A 20624-nucleotide genomic window follows, 5' to 3' on the forward strand; every position below is an offset into this window, starting at 1 on the left:
TATTTACTTAATTGAGAAAATGGTAGTATTTTAAAACTTGATATAAATTACATGTTTTTCTAGGTACTTAAAAATATTGATACACCACTGTATTTATTATTTATTATTTCTTTATTACTCTAGCCTCATTTTAATAACTTGATTTGTCCTAGTTTATTTCATTTACACATGTCATGTTTCATTCCTGAAAGAACTTGAGACAGTTTATCAAAGTACACATGATTTACACACTGGGGAGAAAAATATTTTGGAGAAATTAAAGATGCCAGCTTTCCATTTGCCTAGAATATAAGTTGTATTAATTAGGACAGCTTCAGTTCTTACCAGGGAATCCTTAATGCCTCTTAGAGCATGATCTATAGTACATGTTTAATAAATCCCTGCTGGATGAGTATCTGAGGGAAATTTGCAAAACATAACCCAGTGGATCCATTCATGTATTTGAGATGCACAATTTTGGCTCAGAGCTTTCTGCTAAAAATACGCAGAAAAAAATACTGCCACTTACACAGTCCTTGATGCCCCTAAGGTGATATGAAACCATTTTGATAAGGAGATATATAGCTCTCCCTAGGCATAAAAGTGCAAATATGTATATCCAAATTCAATAGATTGTCATGAAGAGAACATTGAGTAATGTAATTCTAACAGTCCACATTCTTACAATATAGACAATGACTTCTTGGAGCGCTTGGGTGGCTCAGTCAGTTAAGCATCTGCCTTTGGCTCAGGTCATGATCTCAGGGTCCTGGAATGGAGTCCTGAGTTGGGTACCCTGCTCAGCGGGCAGTCTGCTTTTCCTGCTCCCTGTGACCCTCCCCACCATTCATACTCATTCTCTCTCAAATGATTAATCTAAAATATTTTTAAAAAAAATAAAATGACTTTTCAGTGAGTATTAAATGTTTTTTTTTCCCCTTATTCTTTGCAATCCAAGCATAACTGCTGATATTAAGTCTTAAGGCTCTTGAGAAAGAGGTGGATCATACTCTTCTAGTTAATTTTCCATGCGTATTATTTCTCACATGTATGTTTTTAGTGAGCTTGAAATAGAAATTGTCTCAAGGTTATGTCTGGCGTCAGGAATGTAGGGTCCACAGAAGAGGCTGCTGTGAAAATAAAGGGTCAGTGCTTATAAAGAGTCAGTTGAACTAATATTTATCATCTGATAAACATTATAAATAAATAATGATATCTAACATAATAATGAATTATTAATTAGGTCAATTTAAATCAATTTAATTATATTATTATAGATAATATTGAATTATAATGTTTATTTATAATATTATGAATAATAAATATATCATCTGATTAAAGGTGTGGTGGCTCACCAGAACCTGTGTGAATAGACAATGATCGCGCCTCTGCATGGGGGGAGGACAAGAAAAGTGCAGATTTTTAGGCCCGAGATTTTTCTCAGAAAACATTTTGGGACCCACCCAAGGTTATGAATGAACACGTGGCCCATGACTCTACATTCTTGAGGGGTGCTACATGACTATTCTTTCTTTTTTTAAGTGAGGTAATAGTTGACACACAATGTTACATTAGTTTCAGGAGTGCAACATGGTAATTCCACAATTCTGTATGTTACCCTATTCTGGCCACAAGTGTAGCTACCATCATTCACCATACAATGCTGTAACAATACCATTTACTATATTCTTTATGCCATGCCTTTTACCCCTGTGACTTACACCTTCCATAATTGGAAGCCTGAACCTCCCACTCCCTTTCTGCCATTTTGCCCTTCCCTCTATACCCCTCCCCTCTGGTAACCTCCAGTTTGTTTTCACTATTTACATTACCACTCTATTTTTGCACAAGATAATTTTTAAGGAGTTAGTCACCAAATGTACACAGTCATCATGAGGGAAAATCTTAATAAGGTACATCTAAAAAGGCAAACACTGGAATATCCAAAACAAAAAGTTTTCGAACACAGTTTCGTTATCGTTGGACGAGTTGAATTGCTAGTGGGAGTTACCAATCTGAAGTCCACAAAACCTTAGATTATTCAACTTGACTTGCATCACATTTGTTACTATTGTTTTGTCTGTCTGTGTATTTGCTCTGCACAGAGTTCTCACACTTCTGAAATACTCAAAGAACTCTGTATTCCTCTGTATACTGCAGAAAATAAATGGCCACTTATACATGGATGAATATCTAAAATAGAAAATAATGTTGGAATTGGGATATTGAAGCCAGATTCATTCTGTCATGCAAGAATACAGTATCCAGACAGATGTTTTTTGGGCCACTCTTGGTTTGTGATAAAACCTTGTCCTCCTTATATGGAAGATTGCTTCTGAACCCTTCATATTTGTTAAGATAACAAATGTGTATTGAAAAAAAGACAATGCACATGCCACCTATTTGTGGTTGCTCATATCTTTTAGGGATTTGGTAACTGTAGCTAAGGACTTATTCAAGGGTATTACTCAGATTTACTAGGTAAGTTGCAGAAACTGACTCAGGGATGGACAGAAAGCCAAGTGGCTCCAGAAGTCCTGGCAGAAGGGACTGGACCATATTCTCAGAGCAAGTACTAGAATGAATGAACTAAGCATCATTTTTGTTCTTGTTTCACAAATAAAAGTTGAAAGAGGGAGAATCCAATAGGCAGAGTTTAGAATACCATTACTCAAAGTGTGGTTCCCAGGGGCTCCTTGGTGGCTCAGTTGGTTAAGCATTGGTCTCTGATTTTGGCTCAGGTCGGGATCTCAGAGTCCTGAGATGGAGCTCCGCATCAGGATTCTTCCCTTTCTCTTTGGTGTCTGCCTTCCTGTAGAGAATGAATGTATTTCGATGTTCTCTTTACCATGCAGTAAGAGACCTCGCCCTTACAGGAAGGGCCTGGTTGTACGCTTGAGCCAGTGTACTTAAGTCTATCTAATTCAGGGATGAAATATCAAAAAAACCATACTACTCACTTAAGCAGTTTTAAATCAGCTTTATGTATAGTATAAGCAGTAGAACTGACATTGTGATGCTCATTGATTTCACTTACGAGTCTCTCTCTCTCTCTCAAGCAGGAAAGAATAGTGTCAAATATGGCCCCACTTTGAACCTTAATAACTATTCCCTTTGAGGTTTTCTTTTAAATACATGAGGTGTTAGAGAGTTGTTTGTTTGTCTTGTTTGGTTTACTCCCTCATTCATAGGAATATTTATCATTTTTGCAGATACTTTATTATATAAGGATTTAAATGTTTCAAATGGATTACCTCGGCCCCATGAATTACTTAGATGAGTAGTTTTATATAATAATTCAAATTGGAAATCCCCTCTTAGGGGCCTTTTGTTCTATTGGCTTGAGTCCATTTTAGAAGAAAAAACAATCACATCCCTGTTGTAAAAGAAACTGAACTACAGATTTGTCATGATAAACATGCTTTTGGAAAGGTTTTTTTTTTTTTATAAAAGTAATGATTATGTCCTTTACTGTTGTTGATTCTTTTCTTATGAATATGAAGAAATGTTAATTGATATGGAAAAAGTACATCTCTCTAGGACCTTAGATGCCTGTTCCATGTAATCTATGTGTCCCAACCAAGTAACAGTGCCTCATAGTATTATCCTAGTGCTTACTCAAAAATAGGATAATTAACTGCTGAATCTTCTCTGCTCTGCCTCTCTTTTCCTTGGAGATTTGCCAACCAATAAATCACTAACCTAACACTGCTGAATTGATAAGACAAAAGCCCAAAATGGTATAGCTAAAAGAATGAAAATTCAAATATAATTTTCCTAAAGTGTGTGTGTACATTATCATTGAACTCAAGGGGCAGAAGTTCTTTTCACCAAGCATTGGAGGCTGAGCGGGAGCTGCAAACGAAAATAAGCACTTCGTGCTCTTTTTCACTGACACTTATTTTTCTCATGCATTTTCATCAATTTATATTTGCTTTTCTTAACTGTCATTATTTATCTTGTAATATATGCATTGTGAGTACTTTTCTCTTATGGCTAATTGTAAGCATCCATCTCTTCGAATATGTACTCAGAAAGTGAAGTCCAAAATAGCCTTGTTATTTTCTATACAGCAGTTTAATCATTACGATCTCATGTGATTTCATCTCCACTGAGATGTGCTTCCTGAGAAAATGTATAGTTGCGGTGTGTTTGTTAAAATTCAAGTTGAATAAATTACCGTAATATTCAGAACATAGGCAAGGATAAAACAATATATTCAGAAATCCTGCCTTGCATGCACAATAGACCGCACTGTTCCCATTTTAAAACATATTGTGTTATTATGAATGGTTACGTGTCATCATAAGGTACAGGTCAGTGTTGCCTAGATGACAGTCAACTTTCTGAACAAACAGCTTTTCTTAACAGCCATAAATTCAGTGCCATCACTGCATTACAGAATGGACCATTGGAGCAGCTTAGAGCAATTAAGTTTACTTATCCCAAACTAACCATAGACTGCACAGAGTTAAGTAAAATAATTAACCTCCTTTACTATGAAAGGAAAGTCTGATAAAAGGAGATATATAAAGGCATATTGTAAAAACCGATCAAGGAGTCAAAAATGTCACAGTGATTTAAATTCTACATTTTTCAAAGGAAACTAGAGTCCCACATTTCTGAATGTTAATCTCATAAATCTTTGTTTAACTTTTTGTGCCAAGACTTAGAGACACTCTTTGTTATCTACACTTTCAACTCTATCCGTTTGCAGCAAAACGTGTTCCCAGAAAGCTTAGAAAGCAATTTCATTTATACTGAAGAAGTATAAAATTTTCACTTTGGATCTCTGTAGGGAAGCATGGGTTATTGAAGGTTTTCTTTTGAGAAACAATTACTCCATCCATTTACTGAATATTGTTTATTTTTATGTTGTGTGAAATGCCCTGTGGGCCTCTTAGATCTTACTGGAAGAACCAGTTTAGGAAGAAAATACCCAATTAGCTCAAAATTTCACAATGTACAGAGTTGGCATTCTTTGAGAGTCAATATGTTTGTTTTGAGGTCTGTGTGATTCCTAAGTTGTTAGCCTTGTTTTTGAAGCTATTCCTCGTCTTGGCATCATCATAAAGATAGGTTTGCTCATTTACAGTTATTAAACCTCATGCCCTAAAGGTTTTGTCGTTCTTCCAATACCCCTAATAGTTCTGTATTTGTTGTGGAAGGTTAGCTGTTAGGCTAATTCATAGGATGTGAAGGTATCTGCAGTTGCCTGTCTCTGTTCTGTGATATCCAAATCAGAAGATCTGAGCTTTGGGTGAATATTTGTTCCGTCAACCAGAGACATTCTTACTTTGATTTCATGCTTGCTAATCTTGGAAGTGGTCCGTTCCCACCTCCAGCCTCTATCTCAGACCAGATGAAGTTGCATCACTATTTAAGTATCTTTAAGACCCTCTGATAACCGTCTCCTAGCTTGTTTTCTTTACATATTTAAAACTCCAGTAAACCTGCAATATTTTTTATTTTTTATTTTTTTTACTAATAAAGGTAAGTAAAATTGATTGAGCAATGCTATGAGTCAAGTCCTATCCTCTTTGAAGATCATGACCCCAAATTTTTACAGATAGGATTAGCAAGCAAAATGGGTCAGGAGCATTGCCCTTGTTTGTACTCAGAGACTTTTCTCAGTAACTTTTCTCTCACTCTCTCTCTTCCTCCTTCCCTGTCTCCCTGCCTTTATCTTTAGTCTCTCCCTGTTTCTTAACTTCTTTCTTCATAGTGGAGGTACATTTGTAGTCCTCTTATCCTAGGAATTTCTAAATTCTCTTCATCCTGACTTCTATTGCCTCAGCTTCCTTTTTTTCCACATATGTATTTACAGAGTTGATCCTTAAACAACATGGAGGTTAAGTGTGCCAACCCCATGCAAAATGGAAAATCCCGTGTAACTTTTGATTCTCCAAAAACTTAACTAAGAGCCTACTGTTGACTGGAAGCCTTACCAATAGCTTGGTCAATTAATTCATATTTTGTATGTTGTATGTATTATAGACAAATTATTATAATAAAGTATTTTAGATAAAAGAAAATTTTGTTAAGAAAATCATAAGAAAGAGAAAATACATTTGTAATACTGTATTTAAAAAATCATGCAGTTCAAACCCTTATTTCACGGGTCAACCTTATGCAGAAACATGTGCGAATGTATAGATACATTTATATATGGCACATAAATAGGCATATATATGTGTATATGTAGATACACATTTATGTGCATAATAGTCTGCACACATTCTGAATTTATTTTCTTATAATTTCTAAAATCCTCACTGCCGGGGGTGCTTGGGTGGCTCAGTGGGTTAAAGCCTCTGCCTTCAGCTTAGGTCGTGATCCCAGGGTCCTGGGATCGAGCCCCACATCGGACTCTCTGCTCAGCGGGGAGCCTGCTTCTTCCTCTCCCTCTCTCCCTGCCTCCCTCTCTGCCTACTTGTGATCTCTGTCAAATAAATTAAAAAATAAAAAATTTTTAAAAATTAAAAAAATCCTCAGTGCCGTGCAACCTGTCTTGAGTGCTAATCCCTGTTCTTCTGTAGTGACTCTCTAGAGACATACAATCTTTTGTTCATTCAGCAAGCATCAATTTTGAATATTTACTCTGTCAGGAATGGTTCAAGGCTCTAGAAATCTAGTGATGCGTAAATCAGACACTCTCAAGACACCCTCCCTACCTCCAGAGAGCTTACAGTCTCTGAGCTTACTAGAGAAGAAAATTAGTCAAATAAGCACACAAATGTGTAATGGGCCAGTTGTCAAATGTTATAAAGCAGGCACAGAAGTTGTATCATCATTTACAGGAACACCTCCTCTGACCCGTGGTTCAGGGAAGTGGCCAAAATCTGAAGGTTAAGTGCACATTAACCAGATGTAGGGAACAGTGTTCACAAAGGCACCAGGGCAAGAAGAAGCATAAAAGCATTTGAAAGAAAGTATATGTGAGTGGGGAAAAGTGAACAAGGGGTAGAATCATGTGGCTTCAGGACATTAGAGAGAGGTGGGGTCCTGATGAGAAAATACATCTCAGCCTTAGGCGGTAATCATTCTTCTGTAGGCGGTGTGATGCCAGAGAAGCTGTCTAAGCTGGTATTGGGGTAATGGTGGAATTACATGATCAGACTTCCATTTCTTTCAGGTTGCTCCCCGTGTTTCTCAAAATAGTCTCCGTATGTGGAGTGTTTGGTTTGCATGTGTCCCTCTGCAGGGTCTCCTCTTTCTGCTGTTACTGCACACTATCTAAGGAAATCTTTGTTCTCGGAGAAGCTAAGGTATAGAGATTTTTCTTTGATGACCTCTTTGAGAAAAGAGATCAATCAGCGGGTATTTCAAACCCATCAAAGTGGTCAAGGTTCCATGAGGGGAATCAGATACTACACCTTTTTCACAGCTACCTAGGAAATTTCTTGGAATTTGTAACCCTTGTACTTTGCCCCTCAAATTAAAACAAAATGTTCTGTGTTCCCTGATTAGCTTTCTAGGCCATTGTTCTCAAACCCTTTTGTTTATCACATATTGCATGGAGCACTGGATGTGGTGCATAAACAATGAATCTTGGAACATAAAAAATAAATAAATAAATAAAATAAAAGCACCTTTTGATTAAGACCAAAAAAAAAAAAAAAATTACATGAGCAACAGACTTTCATGGATAATCTACCTGAGATGATGAGCAGGTCTTTGTGTGCTGGCTCTAATTATACCACTTTCTTACTCCAGAAAATGGAAGTAGGATTTGAGTGAAAGTGAATTACAGTCATCAAAGGACTATATATGTATAGGGAATATAAAATACGTATCTTGTATATTTTTGATATATAAACTCAGACAAATCACACTTTTGATACTCACCTGCAAATCTTACATCAGCAGGATAATACTTAGAAATTGAGTTGAGATCGTCCACTATAGTCTGATGCCCTTAGTGTCCTCCCTGTCTGTTGTAGAGCCTTAAAGTTGGAAACACTTATTAATCATGGCTTCCATATGTCATGCTGATGCTGGGGTTGGAAATCTTTTTAAAGAAGTTGACCTTGTCTTTGGATAGATTTGACACTCACATACCAAAGATATGAATCACACAAGATAAAAGGCATCCTAAGTGTTAAATGTATGGTATGAGTAGTTAAAGATTTTAGGAATTCAAGGAAAGGGGAAATAATTACGGGTAGACAAGATGGGCCCTTAAGATTTGTGGATCAGACTAATGATAGGTAAACCCTTTCTCATTGTTTCTCATTTCAAATGATACCTCTTCTAAGAGGCATTTCTAAGGCACCCTATCATGGAAACACTCCTTATAGTTATTACTCTTTATTATATCACCCTGTTTGTTTCCTTCAGAGTACTTCTCAAATATCTGAACTTGGTTATTTATTGTCTGTGTTGCTCAGTAGACTGTTAATTCCATGAAGGTGGAGATTTTCTATCTTGTTCACACTATAATCCCAGAGAGTCTCATAATGCCTCGCACATGTGAGACACTCATTTGTATCTCCTTAATTAATTAGTTAGGTACAAAAGCTTTAAGTACTTTAAGCATATGCTCAGCAACTCTAATGTAAGGTTCATTTGTACTGCCGATTCTTTGCAATAGCTCACAAGTGGCCATGAAGGTGTTATTTTATAAAATTTGAATTTATATTGGGTCAAATGTGATTCTTTCAAGTTCGTTATGAAAGGAAAGAGAGTTTCTCAATTCTCATATACTGTTTCAAAGTTAAGGGAATTCATGACATGTCTATTTTCTTTTTTCTCCAAGCTGATAAGGTTAGCCCATCATGAACAATCTACCACACCATATATTTTTAGAAGGCATTTCACACTTATTTGATAAAGACATCCCTGAAAGTAGGTATAATGTTAAATAATGGGGTTAAGTAATGCTGCATAAAAATGTCAAGAAAAGTTCAAATTGGTAGAGCATCTTCTCTTACAGTTGTGTGTGTCTGTGTATGTAAATTTTATTTTAGTAGTGTTTATTCCCAAAGAGGCTAACGACTGGTTTATCTAGCCATAGAAATCCTAGTTTAAGGTGATAGTTCTATTTGAAAATTGTTATTTAGGAAAAATGACTATTATATATTTATTTGTCTAATTTGGTTTCTTTAGAATTTCTTATTTAAAAGATGGAGGACTTAAAATAGCCAATGTGACTAAAGCTGATGTTGGAACTTACACCTGCATAGCAGAAAACCAATTTGGAAAAGCAAATGGCACAACACACTTGGTTGTTACGGGTAGGTACATTTCTTAAAGATTACCTTATGTAGAGATGAACACTGTGGTATGTTATAAAGATCAAGGGAAGGGAACAGATTTTTTACAATATGCAGTGCACTTTGAAGGTATAGAACCTGTTTCCACTGTTATTTTTAACAGGTGGAAGTCAAGAGAACAACTCTTAATATTTCTTCAAGGAAATTGAAATGTGCACCAGGGAACACTTTAGTTATATGCTGGTATGATGGACAGAAGAATTACAAATAGCATATGCTGATGATGAAATTTTATGGTATTCTATTATGTCAGATCTTTTGAATGTGGTCTTTCATAATATCATTGATATTTTCTGGAGACATTTAAGTCCATGGAATAATCTTTGCCATCAGTGAGAGTCACAGAGAGTTGTGGGTATATGTTGTTTATTTATTCATTCAAGAAAAAAAAATGAATACCTACTCTGTGTCAGGTGCTTAGCCTATGTTGGCGAAAAATGGCAAAGATGCTGCCCTTATGAACCTTACCTTCTACCAGAGGTAGAAAGAAAACATGTAGTAGGAATAAAAGACAAGAAATTATTAGAAGGAAAAAATTGCAAACAATTTAGAAAATAAGGAATAGTGTATGGTAGAGGTAAGCTGGGACAGAAACACCATGACTGGCATGGACCCGGTAAGAAAGAGAGGTTTCGACAAAGTGTGGACATGGAGGAATTAGCTTATAGATTCCTTGGGGACAGTCATGGAAGAGCTTTGTAGACCTTGTTAGGACTTTAGCTTTCAGTTAAGTGAGAAGTGGAGGCTGGTGCAAATCAACAGAGGAGTGGCATGATGTGAAGATTTAGTCTAGCTGCTCTGATGACACCACACTGTGGGGAATCAAGAGTAGAAATGGAAGAGATCTCAGAATACCATGGCTGCAAACCAAGCTGGAGATGGTAATGACCCCAGGGAAAGTAGCCGCAGAGCAATTGATGGGAAAGGATCAGATTCTGTAAATGCTCTGCTTATAGAGTCAATAGGAGTTGATGATGAATTGAATGTGAAGCCCAAGAAAAAGGAGAAAAGGATGGTTGCAGGGCATCTGGCGAATAACAGAAAGAATGACAGTCAAAACAACTGAGATGGGAAGGTTGCACAAATTTGGGAAAAGATAGACCAGAAGTTCAGTTTGGATGAGTTAGGTATGAAATGTTCATTAGGCTCTATTTGTGTAAAGCAGACCACAGTGTTCTTGCATTAGCAATAAATCCAACCTTTCAGTGGGTTAAAATAGCAGACGTTTTTGCTTATATAGCAAGTCCATGGTGGGTCAGCTATCTTGTCTTCATTCAGATATAAAGGGTCCCAGTGCCTCCACCATCAGACACATTGTCCGTCGCAGTGGAAGAGGAGAAACACATCAGATGGTCTCTTAGTTCTTCCAAGCTTCTGCCTGTCAGTGCCACCCATAACTCCATCTTGTATTTCTTCGGCCAAGCATTAGCATTTGGTTATGCCTGAATTCAAAAGTGTTGATAATTTAATCCTACTGTATGTGTTTAAGGAAATTGTGGTGAACAGTAATGTCTATTATAACACCAAACCAAGTATGTTTCCCAAAGAGGAATTTGGTTATATGAATCTGGGTTCAGGGAGAGAGAGATGAAGGATGGAGATACACATTTGGGAGTTGTTAGCATATAGGTATATACTTGAAAAACAAAGAATGACTAAAATCACTGAGGGAGTGAGTGAAGATAAAGAATGAGGAAAAACCAAGGACTGAGCTTGAGGCAGTCTAACATTATGAGATTTAGAAAGAGAAGAGGGACCAGATAAGGAATGACTGGCATGGATGGTTCTAGAAAACAAAGAGAGTTTGGTGTCCCAGAAATCAAGCAAAGAAAGTGAACTGACAGGAAGACAATGATCAAGGGTAGTAAATGCTGCTGAGTGGTCAGTTAAGTAAGATGAGATTGGAAAATGTGCCATTGGTTTGCAGCGGGGTGATTACTGGGAACCTTGATGAAAACCAATGGCTTGCAAGGAGCCAGAGGCTAACTGGAGTGGATTAAAGAGGGAATTTACTAGAGGAATTGTAGACAACATGCATAAATGATTCTTTCGAAGACTCTTGCTGCAACATGGAGTCGACAAATGAGGAGCAACCATGGAAAAATGGGGCCATAGGAATTTTAATTCACAGTAGATGGGAGGACTGTTACGAGGATGGAGAAAAGGAAATGTACACGGGGACCCTCGGGAGTGGGGCAACACATTAATTAACATTTTAACTTAGCATCCCTCTCATAGTACCTGTTCTATATGTCTTTTGTGTGGTCTTTCAAACGTTTGAGTCTATTTAAATTTTTTTTGCATTTTTGAGTTATTAAAAGTCCATGAGAATTCAGTGGTTTCTATTTCTAACCTCATATTTCACAAAGCAATAAAACTACATTAATATTGATTTTGTAGTAATATTCCAACTCTTGTTTACAGGTGACTTTATTTTTTAACTGATAAATTCTATCAATTCAAATATCCTAATTCTTTTTAACAAGAATTTGTGGATCCGATGACATATATTACAGATCTGCATAAAAATTTCTCTCGTAATCTTGAAAACTTTTATTCATGTACCCTAAATGTTAGATTAACCATCAGCTTGTGAAAATGATGTCATCAAAATAAAAATGCTAATGTTTTACTTAAACCTTTTTTCTTTCTTTAATAGAACCAACGAGAATCACTTTGGCACCGTCCAACATGGATGTCTCTGTCGGCGAAAGTGTCATTTTGCCCTGCCAAGTGCAGCATGACCCCCTGTTAGACATCATGTTCACCTGGTATTTCAATGGGGCCCTCACTGATTTCAAGAAAGATGGATCTCACTTTGAAAAAGTCGGTGGGGTAAGTCGTGCCACTTTACTCCTGCTATTTATATCACTGGTGGCTCTGACACATTGTCCCTAAAAAAAATATCTGGCCCATATATGATGCTCGAGAAATGTTTGTTCTATGAGTAACTCTGCATTCTCAATTCTTTTTTTTTTTAAAGATTTTATTTATTTATTTGTCAGAGAGAGAGGGAGAGAGAGCGAGCACAGGCAGACAGAGAGGCAGGCAGAGGCAGAGGGAGAAGCAGGCTCCCTGCCGAGCAAGGAGCCCGATGTGGGACTCGATCCCAGGACACCGGGATCATGACCTGAGCCGAAGGCAGCTGCTTAACCAACTGAGCCACCCAGGCGTCCCTGCATTCTCAATTCTGTTGTGATCTAATTTTATTACTGGCATTCCCAGAAAGTGAGCACAGTTACTTCAGCCTATAAATTATCATTTTAATTAAAATTGGTGTTTGTTTTATTTCTGTCAAATATAAAATGATACATATGACCATGATAATTTTGTCGTTACTACTCCATGGGAGGCAAAATTTTCATATACAGGTGTCGGTTTTCAACATGACATATTTATTATGAGGTTGAAACTAGTCACATTTGCTAAGTACTCCTTTGTGTCAAGCCAAGAGCTTTATCCACGTTAATCCTCAGCATCGCTCTGGGCATTGTCAGTGAGAGTTTTCATTTTACAGATGCACAGACTATGGATTTGAAAACTGTATTGACTTGCTCAGGGTCCCTGAGCTGGTTAGTGTGGACACTAGATTCAAGCCTAAATCTTTATGTGCTCAAATACAAATGTTTTCTTAAGCCCCATTCGGCCTCCTCATTTGTGATGGTTCGGTGTGAGGAAGAATTACAGAGTTCAAGGAGGAACCTTCACTTTGAGGAGAACCATTAAGAAATGACTCAGTGTTGGTGAGCCACACAGACTGACAGGAGACCCCCCCCCCCAGCTGGTCACATAACTCTGAATCCAGAACCACAAGGCCAGTTGCCCTTGAAAACCCGTTTTCACTGACTTCAGAATAGCTTCATTCTGTGTAGCTAAGGTGTCAGGGGTGTAGAGTAGAGATCAAGGTGTGTCCTTTGAATGAAAAAAATAAAAACAACAAAAGATGGCCTGATGGACACCTCGGTTGTATTCATTTGACAAAGATTTCATGTTAAATGTATGTGTATACACAGGTATAGCAACCTACTAGGATCATGGGCAATTTAAAAGGATAATGTTATGACTTCAACTGTGTGCCCCGCCAGAAAAAAGATTTGTTCAAGTCCTAAAGCCTAACCGTAAAATAATAGAATATGTTGATTTCTGCTCCTGGGTCCTGCCACAGAGCTCCTAAAACCCTTGGAATTTCCTGGGTGATAGGAATGCTTTTCTTCTAATAACGTGTCTCTCTGTGGGCTTTGAAACAGCTTGAGGATGAAGGCTGGTCCTTCAGCAGAACCATGATTAGAAGCTTGGAAGTTTTGGCTCTATCACTCATTCTCGGAGAAGAGGAGAGGAGCTAGAGACTGAATTCATAATTGATTGGACCTGTGTGATGAAGTGTCCGTTAGAATCCCAAAAGCGTGGGGTTTCGTAAGTTGGCGAGCACATCCACATGCTGGGAGGGTGGCACACCCCTTCCTAGGACCTCTTTATCTGGGTGTTAATCTTCCTCCTTTATTATATCCTTTATAGTTCACTGGTGCATGTCAGTAAGTGTTGCCCTGAATTCTGTGAGCCGTGCTAGCAAATGACTGAACCTAAGCAGTGGGTCATGGGATCCCCGGTTTACAGCCAGTTGGTCAAAGGTGCATGTAGCAGTCTGAGCCTTGTAACTGGTATCTAAAGTAGGGGCGAGGATCCTCTGGGACTAAGCTCTTCTTCACTCGTGGCATCTGAGTTCAGGCAGATAGTTTCAGAACTGAATTAAGGGCATTCAGCTTGTGTCAGAGGGTTCCTTGGTGTGGATATATATACCTCTGGTATCAGAAGTCTTGTAGTGTGTTCTGAGTGTAAGTATGGTACTGACAGGAAAGAAGATACAGAAATTTTTTTAGTTACACCACTAGCTCACAGGGTGACCTTATTTGAAATTAGGGTTATTGAAGATACACTTAAGTTACAGTGACAGAATGAGGCTTGATCCAATAAGACTGATCTCCTTATAAGAGAGAGAGATTTGATGATGGGGATAAAGGGATACAAGCTTGAAATTGTAAAATGAGTCATAGGATAAAAAATACAGTGTGAGAAATATGGAGAAATATTGTAATAACTTGCTATGGTGACCGAAGCGAACTACACTTAGCACAGTGAGCATTTTGTAATGTATGTAATTGGAGGTTCACTAGGCAGTACCCCTGAAACTAATATAATATTGTTTATGAACTATCCCTCAATAACAAACACTTCAAAGAGGGAAATTTTGACAAAAACATACAAAGAGAACACAATGAAAAGACACAACACGGAGGGAAGGTGGCAATGTGAAGACGTAGGCAGAAATCAAAGCTATACTTCTATAGGCCAGGAAATGTCTGCAGCTTCCAGAAGTCGCAATAGGCAAGGAAGGATCTTCTCCTAGAGATTTTGGACAGGAGCTTGACTTCAGACTTCTGGCCTCTAGAACCACCAGTGGATGAAATTCTGTTGCTTTAAGCTACTCAGTTTGTGTTACTTTGGTACAGCAGACCTAGTAACTAAAACAGATGCTCTCTTAAAAGGAAAAAAAAAAAAAAAAAAGGCAGAAATGTTTCCATACCTAGCACAGTAAAGTACAATTTCATTGTCATTTCTTTTTTCTATCATCTGGCTTTTTTTTTTTTTTTTTTGAAGGTCAAGCAAAGCTTTATTTCCTCTATCATCTGGCTTATTTCATTTTAGAAGTTCTAGTTTCCCTAATTATTCTGATTCAAGGCTTTCGAGAACTTCACCAATTGCTACAACCTATTAATATTTCTTTCACAATTATTTTAAATGCCCTTTTTTAAAAAAAAGTCACAGATTTCTTCTATTGCACTAGGAAAAGGCATATGCCAGTATTCTTAGCCAATTCTACTCCATACCCAGGATTTGTCATTTGCTTTTCTTGGGGGAAGGTAAAGGAAAAGACAAAAGACTAGAATGTTACCTTCATAAAGTCCCCTTACCAAGTCTGGAAAAGGCTTCTCTTCTACCCCAGCTCTTGTCATAACCTTAATTCTTAGATAAAGAATCTTATTTGAAACATTAGTTATAGGGCACCTGGGTGGCTCAGTGGGTTAAGCCTCTGCCTTCTGCTCAGGCCATGATCCCAAGGTCTTGGGATGGATCCCCACTTCAGGCTCTCTGCTCAGTGGGGAGCCTGCTTCCTCCTCTCTCTGCCTGCCTCTCTGCCTACTTGTGATCTCTGTCAAATAAATAAATAAAATCTTAAAAAAAAAAAAGAAAGAAACATTAGTTACCTTTGCTATCTAATGTAGATAATTGTGTTTGTGATTTAACTGCTGGATCTTAAATTGTTGATGGTGTTTTATCCAATGCAGTGTCCTCCATCTTAACTAATGCTAAAGAAGTATGTAATGAGAGACTTAAAGAAGGGCTCACTTTAGCCTGAGTTAGATTACCGCTTTCTGTAAGAGGAGCTTGGAATAAGGAATATTTGAGCTTTTCGTGTAATTTACCTGCTCCTGCCTTACCTGTAGGTCCTATATAAAGTAGAAAGTCATCTTTTCAGCGGAGTCAGGCATCTAAAACATGACATTTCATAAATTAATTCCATCACCTGTTCTTTCTCTAGCACGCTAGTTCATGGCCTGTGAATTTTTTTTTCTGACTTGTGCCATTAGTAACTTAATATTCTCTCATCAGTAGAAAACAGGAAGCCATACATGATGACATTTCCCTTAAGCACGGGCAATTAAGTAAATTAGTTTTCCACTGCATGGGAAGGGAATCACACAACAAGCCTTGTTCTCTGATTCTATATTCATTGCAGCATTCACATTAATACCTGGAAAAGCCTGCTTCTAGATATTTATGTTCCTAGATAGATCCCTAGTGTCAAAAGCAGCAAAATGTGAGTCAGAAAGTTGCCAATACATGTGGATAATAAGAATACTAATTTTATTTTTTTTTAAGATTTTACTTATTTATTTGACCGAGAGAGAGACAGTGAGAGAGGGAATGGGAGCACAAGCAGGGGGAGTGGGAGAGGGAGAAGCAGGTTTCCCGCCAAGTCCGATGTGGGACTCGATCCCAGGACCCCGGGATCATGACCTGAGCTGAAGGCAAACACCTAATGGCTAAGCCTCCCAGGCGCCCCAAGAACCCTATTTTTAAAGGGGGGATAATTTAGAATTGGGAAATCTGGCTTAGAGATTTAAGTGATTCAACCAATTGTCACTGGGACCATATAAGAGGGTTTTATTGGACCATACATTGAGTATTCAATACTTATTCATTTATTGTAAAAAAACAAAAACAAAAACAAAAAACCAACTTTGGGGGAAAATCTCCAAGCTCAGAAAACTCTAACAGTTTAGATCAGATCCACTGTGTTTGAACATATGCCTGTCACAGGTTTCTGCACAGTTATACATTGAGAAAAGCTTGTCAAACCAAGTGACTGAAGCAAATTGTCCTATCACAGGGGAGGGATGGGTCCAGAGTCAAGCTTCAGCATGGGCCCATGGGACAAATCAAAGTTGTACAAAGAAACCAGCAGTGAAAGAACTCCAGTTTTCCACTGTTTGCCCCACAAATCTCAGTTGCAGGCATGTTGTAGGGTAACTGGAAAAACAGGGATTGTGTTCAGGTATATATGACTTCTAGATTCTGATGCTACTGGATGGTGCCATGGGTGAGTTACTTAACTTTGCTTCCCTCATTTTTTGGTCTCTTTTCACATCAGTTTTTAGTATTTGGCATGTTCCCTCCGACCTTGAGAATTTGCACACATTGATCTCTTCTGGAACACTTTTATTTCTCCATTTCACTATGTTTACGTATATTTTATACACACACACACACACACACACATATTATTATTATTTATATATGTGAGTAGGAATGCATATATTCATATGTATACACTTTAATCTTTTATTTCACATAAATGCAGTTATAAGAAGAGACATAGGCTTGGGGGCCTGAGTGGCTCAGTCAGTGAAGCGTCAGCTCTTGATTTTGGCTCAGGTCCTGATCTCAGGGTTGTGAGGTCAAGCCCCATGTTAGGCTCTGTGCTGGGCATGGAGTCTGCTTAAGATTCCCTCTCTCCAGGGGACGCCTGGGTGGCGCAGTTGGTTAAACGACTGCCTCCGGCTCAGGGCGTGATCCTGGAGTCCCGGGATCGAGTCCCACATCAGGCTCCCAGCTCCATGGGGAGTCTGCTTCGCTCTCTGACCTTCTCCTTGCTCATTCTCTCTCTCACTGTCTCTCTCAAATAAATAAAATAAAAAAACCTTAAAAAAAAAAAAAAAAAAAAAAGATTCCCTCTCTCCTGATCCCTCTGCCTCTGTCCCCTACTGAAGGAAAAAAAAGAAGAATAGACATTAGCTCATCAATATATGTACAGTTACATTCTCTTATACTCCTATATTTAACCAACAGAATTCCACTGCATGGACCCAGTGAAAATATAAAAAAATAAGTGAGATAGAGAGAATGGAGAGAGATTCCATCAGTCACCCAGTAAAACATCTTTCTCTACTTTTAAGTATACCTTAGCTTCCAATAACAGGATAAGGGAGATAATAGCCCACAGTTCAAGAGAAACAAAAGAATATCACTGGCTGGGACCTATGTGGCTGGGGTCTAGCAATTTAAATATAATTTTTAGAACATTCAAGGACAATTTTGACTGGCCTAACAAGCTACCTTTTGGACTCAGACATATTATATGGTGGGGGCTCACTATAAATAGAAACGTTCAAACCGAAACTTACGAAGAGGTCACTGTATAATTCTAATGGATGTTTAAACGGATATGCTTTGATAAACTTGATGTGGTGCAGGTGTTTAGAAATGAAAAATGTATAGAGCCAAGCTGTACAGCTTTACAAACATTTTGTGGAATTGGATCTATGATGAATTAGAATGTGTGTGGATAACAGTCACTGGAAGCAATAAGAGGTTTAGCAGTGACTGGTTCAGCGCTGACTGCCATTCATTTGAGTGGCTGGCTTCAGGATGATTTATCTCCCACAGCCCAGGCTCACTCTTGTTACGGCAGCTACTCATGAGCTTCGGGACTTGATGCATTTCCCAGCTTGCGGTGGTAGGAAAGAATATCTTTACAAATAATCCTTTGTGTGTAATAACACAGTTGTGGTCACTTTAACTTGATTTGTTTCATAGAATTATCAGGGTATGAGGACTAAAAGTTTGAAAATAACAGTTCTTTTATAATACAAAAAATATTTAAAAAAAGGTTATATATGCATTTTATTTATTTATTCATTCATTCATTTATTTTAGAGGGGTGGGAGGGGCAGAGAGAGAGAGAATCTCAACCAGCTCCTCACCCAGTCCAGAGCCCAATTCAGGACTTGATCCCACAATCGAGAGATCATGACCTGAAACAAAATCAACAGTTAGATCTTTGACCAGCTTAGCCACCCAGGTGCCCTATATATGCATTTTATGTACAGATCTGAGACAAAGCACTCATTCCAAACACTAGTTGGGGCTATATTCTGAATTTTTAAGCATCTTCTACTTGGAGAGTCTTATAAATTTTATATGTTGCCCAAATTCAAAACATTACCTGACTTGGAATGATCACGAAGAGGATATATTCAGGAAGAAGTCTATAAAAGTGGTGATTAAACCAGAAAAATTACTATTATTCATTTTGAACACTTCCCTGAAGTCCAGCTCTTTCCACAAAGCTGTTTTAAGGTTGAGAAAACAAGTATTCTACAATACTTATGGAAAAAGGGAAGTGCACAAAACAGTTGAAGTTGAGTTTATTTCCGTAACTCATCATTTGCTCAACCAGGCATACAGAGTCTCTGTTTCTTCTTAAAGTGTGATTGGCACCCCAGGGCTGTATTCATGAAGTGAAGTGTTTATTGAGATGAATGGTCCAAATCTACCCCTAGCGGAGACTTGGTAAGGTTTAAATTTATAAGAAGGCGGGCAGAAGTTAAACCAAGTAACATGTACCTTGAACTAAAAGCCCATAAAGATATCAGAGTTAAAACAAAAACCAAGGCTATGAATAAAAGGATGTACGTGAAAAGATACGCAAATATTTATCAGTCAAATGCAACAAAAAAGAGAGAATAACAAGTGTTACTTTATAAAAAGATCATAATAATTCAAGGCAAATCTCAAGAGTAAAAAGGGTAAGTATTTTTTGAAAAAGTTTGCTCTGTCATGAAGATATAATAATCGAAAACTATAATGCTCAAAATAATATACCATAAAAATATATCAAGTCAAAAGCAAAGAGAAAAATTAGAAACAAAATTGGTATATAGTTCCAAGAGCTCTTCTTTTAAGTGCCAACAGATCAATTTGCCAAAATTAGAAAAAAACAATTTTGATGTCTATTATAATGGGAGAAACAAACACATATAAAAATTTTCCATACAAATAGAAAATAATGCATTCCTTTTCATTCTTTTTACACCCTCATAAAACTTAGAAAAGAAAAATAGCACAACTGTTATATATAAAGGAGATGGAAGTACAAACTGGATAATGTCGAAAAGCAATGGATAATCTCTAGAATGTATCAATGAAGAATAATGATAAAATTAAAATTAGAAATGAGAAAGAGAATAGCAGATAATAAAGAAATATTTTGAAATGGCATTCCATGTTGAACTCATATATATTTAATGGAATTCAGTTAAATGGAACATTTCTGGTAAAATAGAAGTAATCAAAACTAATAAGATCTAGGAAACCTAAGTAGATCCACTAAGTATGCAAACATATAAATCAATAGCCACCAACTTCACCCTCCCCCACCAAAAAAGGATATTAGGGACAGATAATTTTACTTTTTTTTTTTTTTCAAAATTTTTTCAAGTTTTCAGGAACCAGATAAATATTTTGTTATATAAACTATTTGACAACGTAAAAAGTTCAAACATCTTTTCAATTTATTTTTTTGGAGCTAACATACTCTTAAGAACAAAATCTAGCAAGATAGCAAATAATTGGTAGATATAAATTCATCTCATGAATATAGTATGAAAGCCTAAATGACACTTTGTCAAATGAGATTGAGCATTATATTAAAATAATGATAATGACCCTTTGAAAACTACATGGGGATGTTCTGGCCAGTGTGCCTGCATCATATCAATAGATCTAATAAAATAGACCACAGTATTCTCAATGGGTATTTAAAAGACATTCAATAAAATTAATGACCTATTGTAGAAACAGAAAATGCTTCCTCTACATCTCAAAAATGTCTTTAAAGGGAAGTGCCAGGAATACTTTTATTTAAATCAGCAATAAGAAAGGAAACATACAAATACCATTACTTTAAAAACATTTGGAAATGTTTGGACAAACAGTGGGGTATAAACAGGAATAAATGACCTTAACTCT

General features: G+C 37.3%; 1 protein-coding gene across 1 annotated transcript in view; it reads left to right on the plus strand.

Moving 5' to 3' along the window:
• The window catches only part of CNTN3 (contactin 3), a 248886-nt gene that overhangs the window by 171357 nt on the left and 56905 nt on the right, over positions 1-20624 (plus strand). The window contains exons 11-12 of the mRNA XM_044253145.1: positions 9088-9215; positions 11914-12089. Of these exons, the coding sequence (XP_044109080.1) occupies positions 9088-9215; positions 11914-12089 (304 nt within the window). The remainder of the gene's footprint in view (positions 1-9087; positions 9216-11913; positions 12090-20624) is intronic.

The sequence above is a fragment of the Neovison vison genome, chromosome 6, assembly GCF_020171115.1.
Source record: "Neovison vison isolate M4711 chromosome 6, ASM_NN_V1, whole genome shotgun sequence".
NCBI lineage: Eukaryota > Metazoa > Chordata > Mammalia > Carnivora > Mustelidae > Neogale > Neogale vison.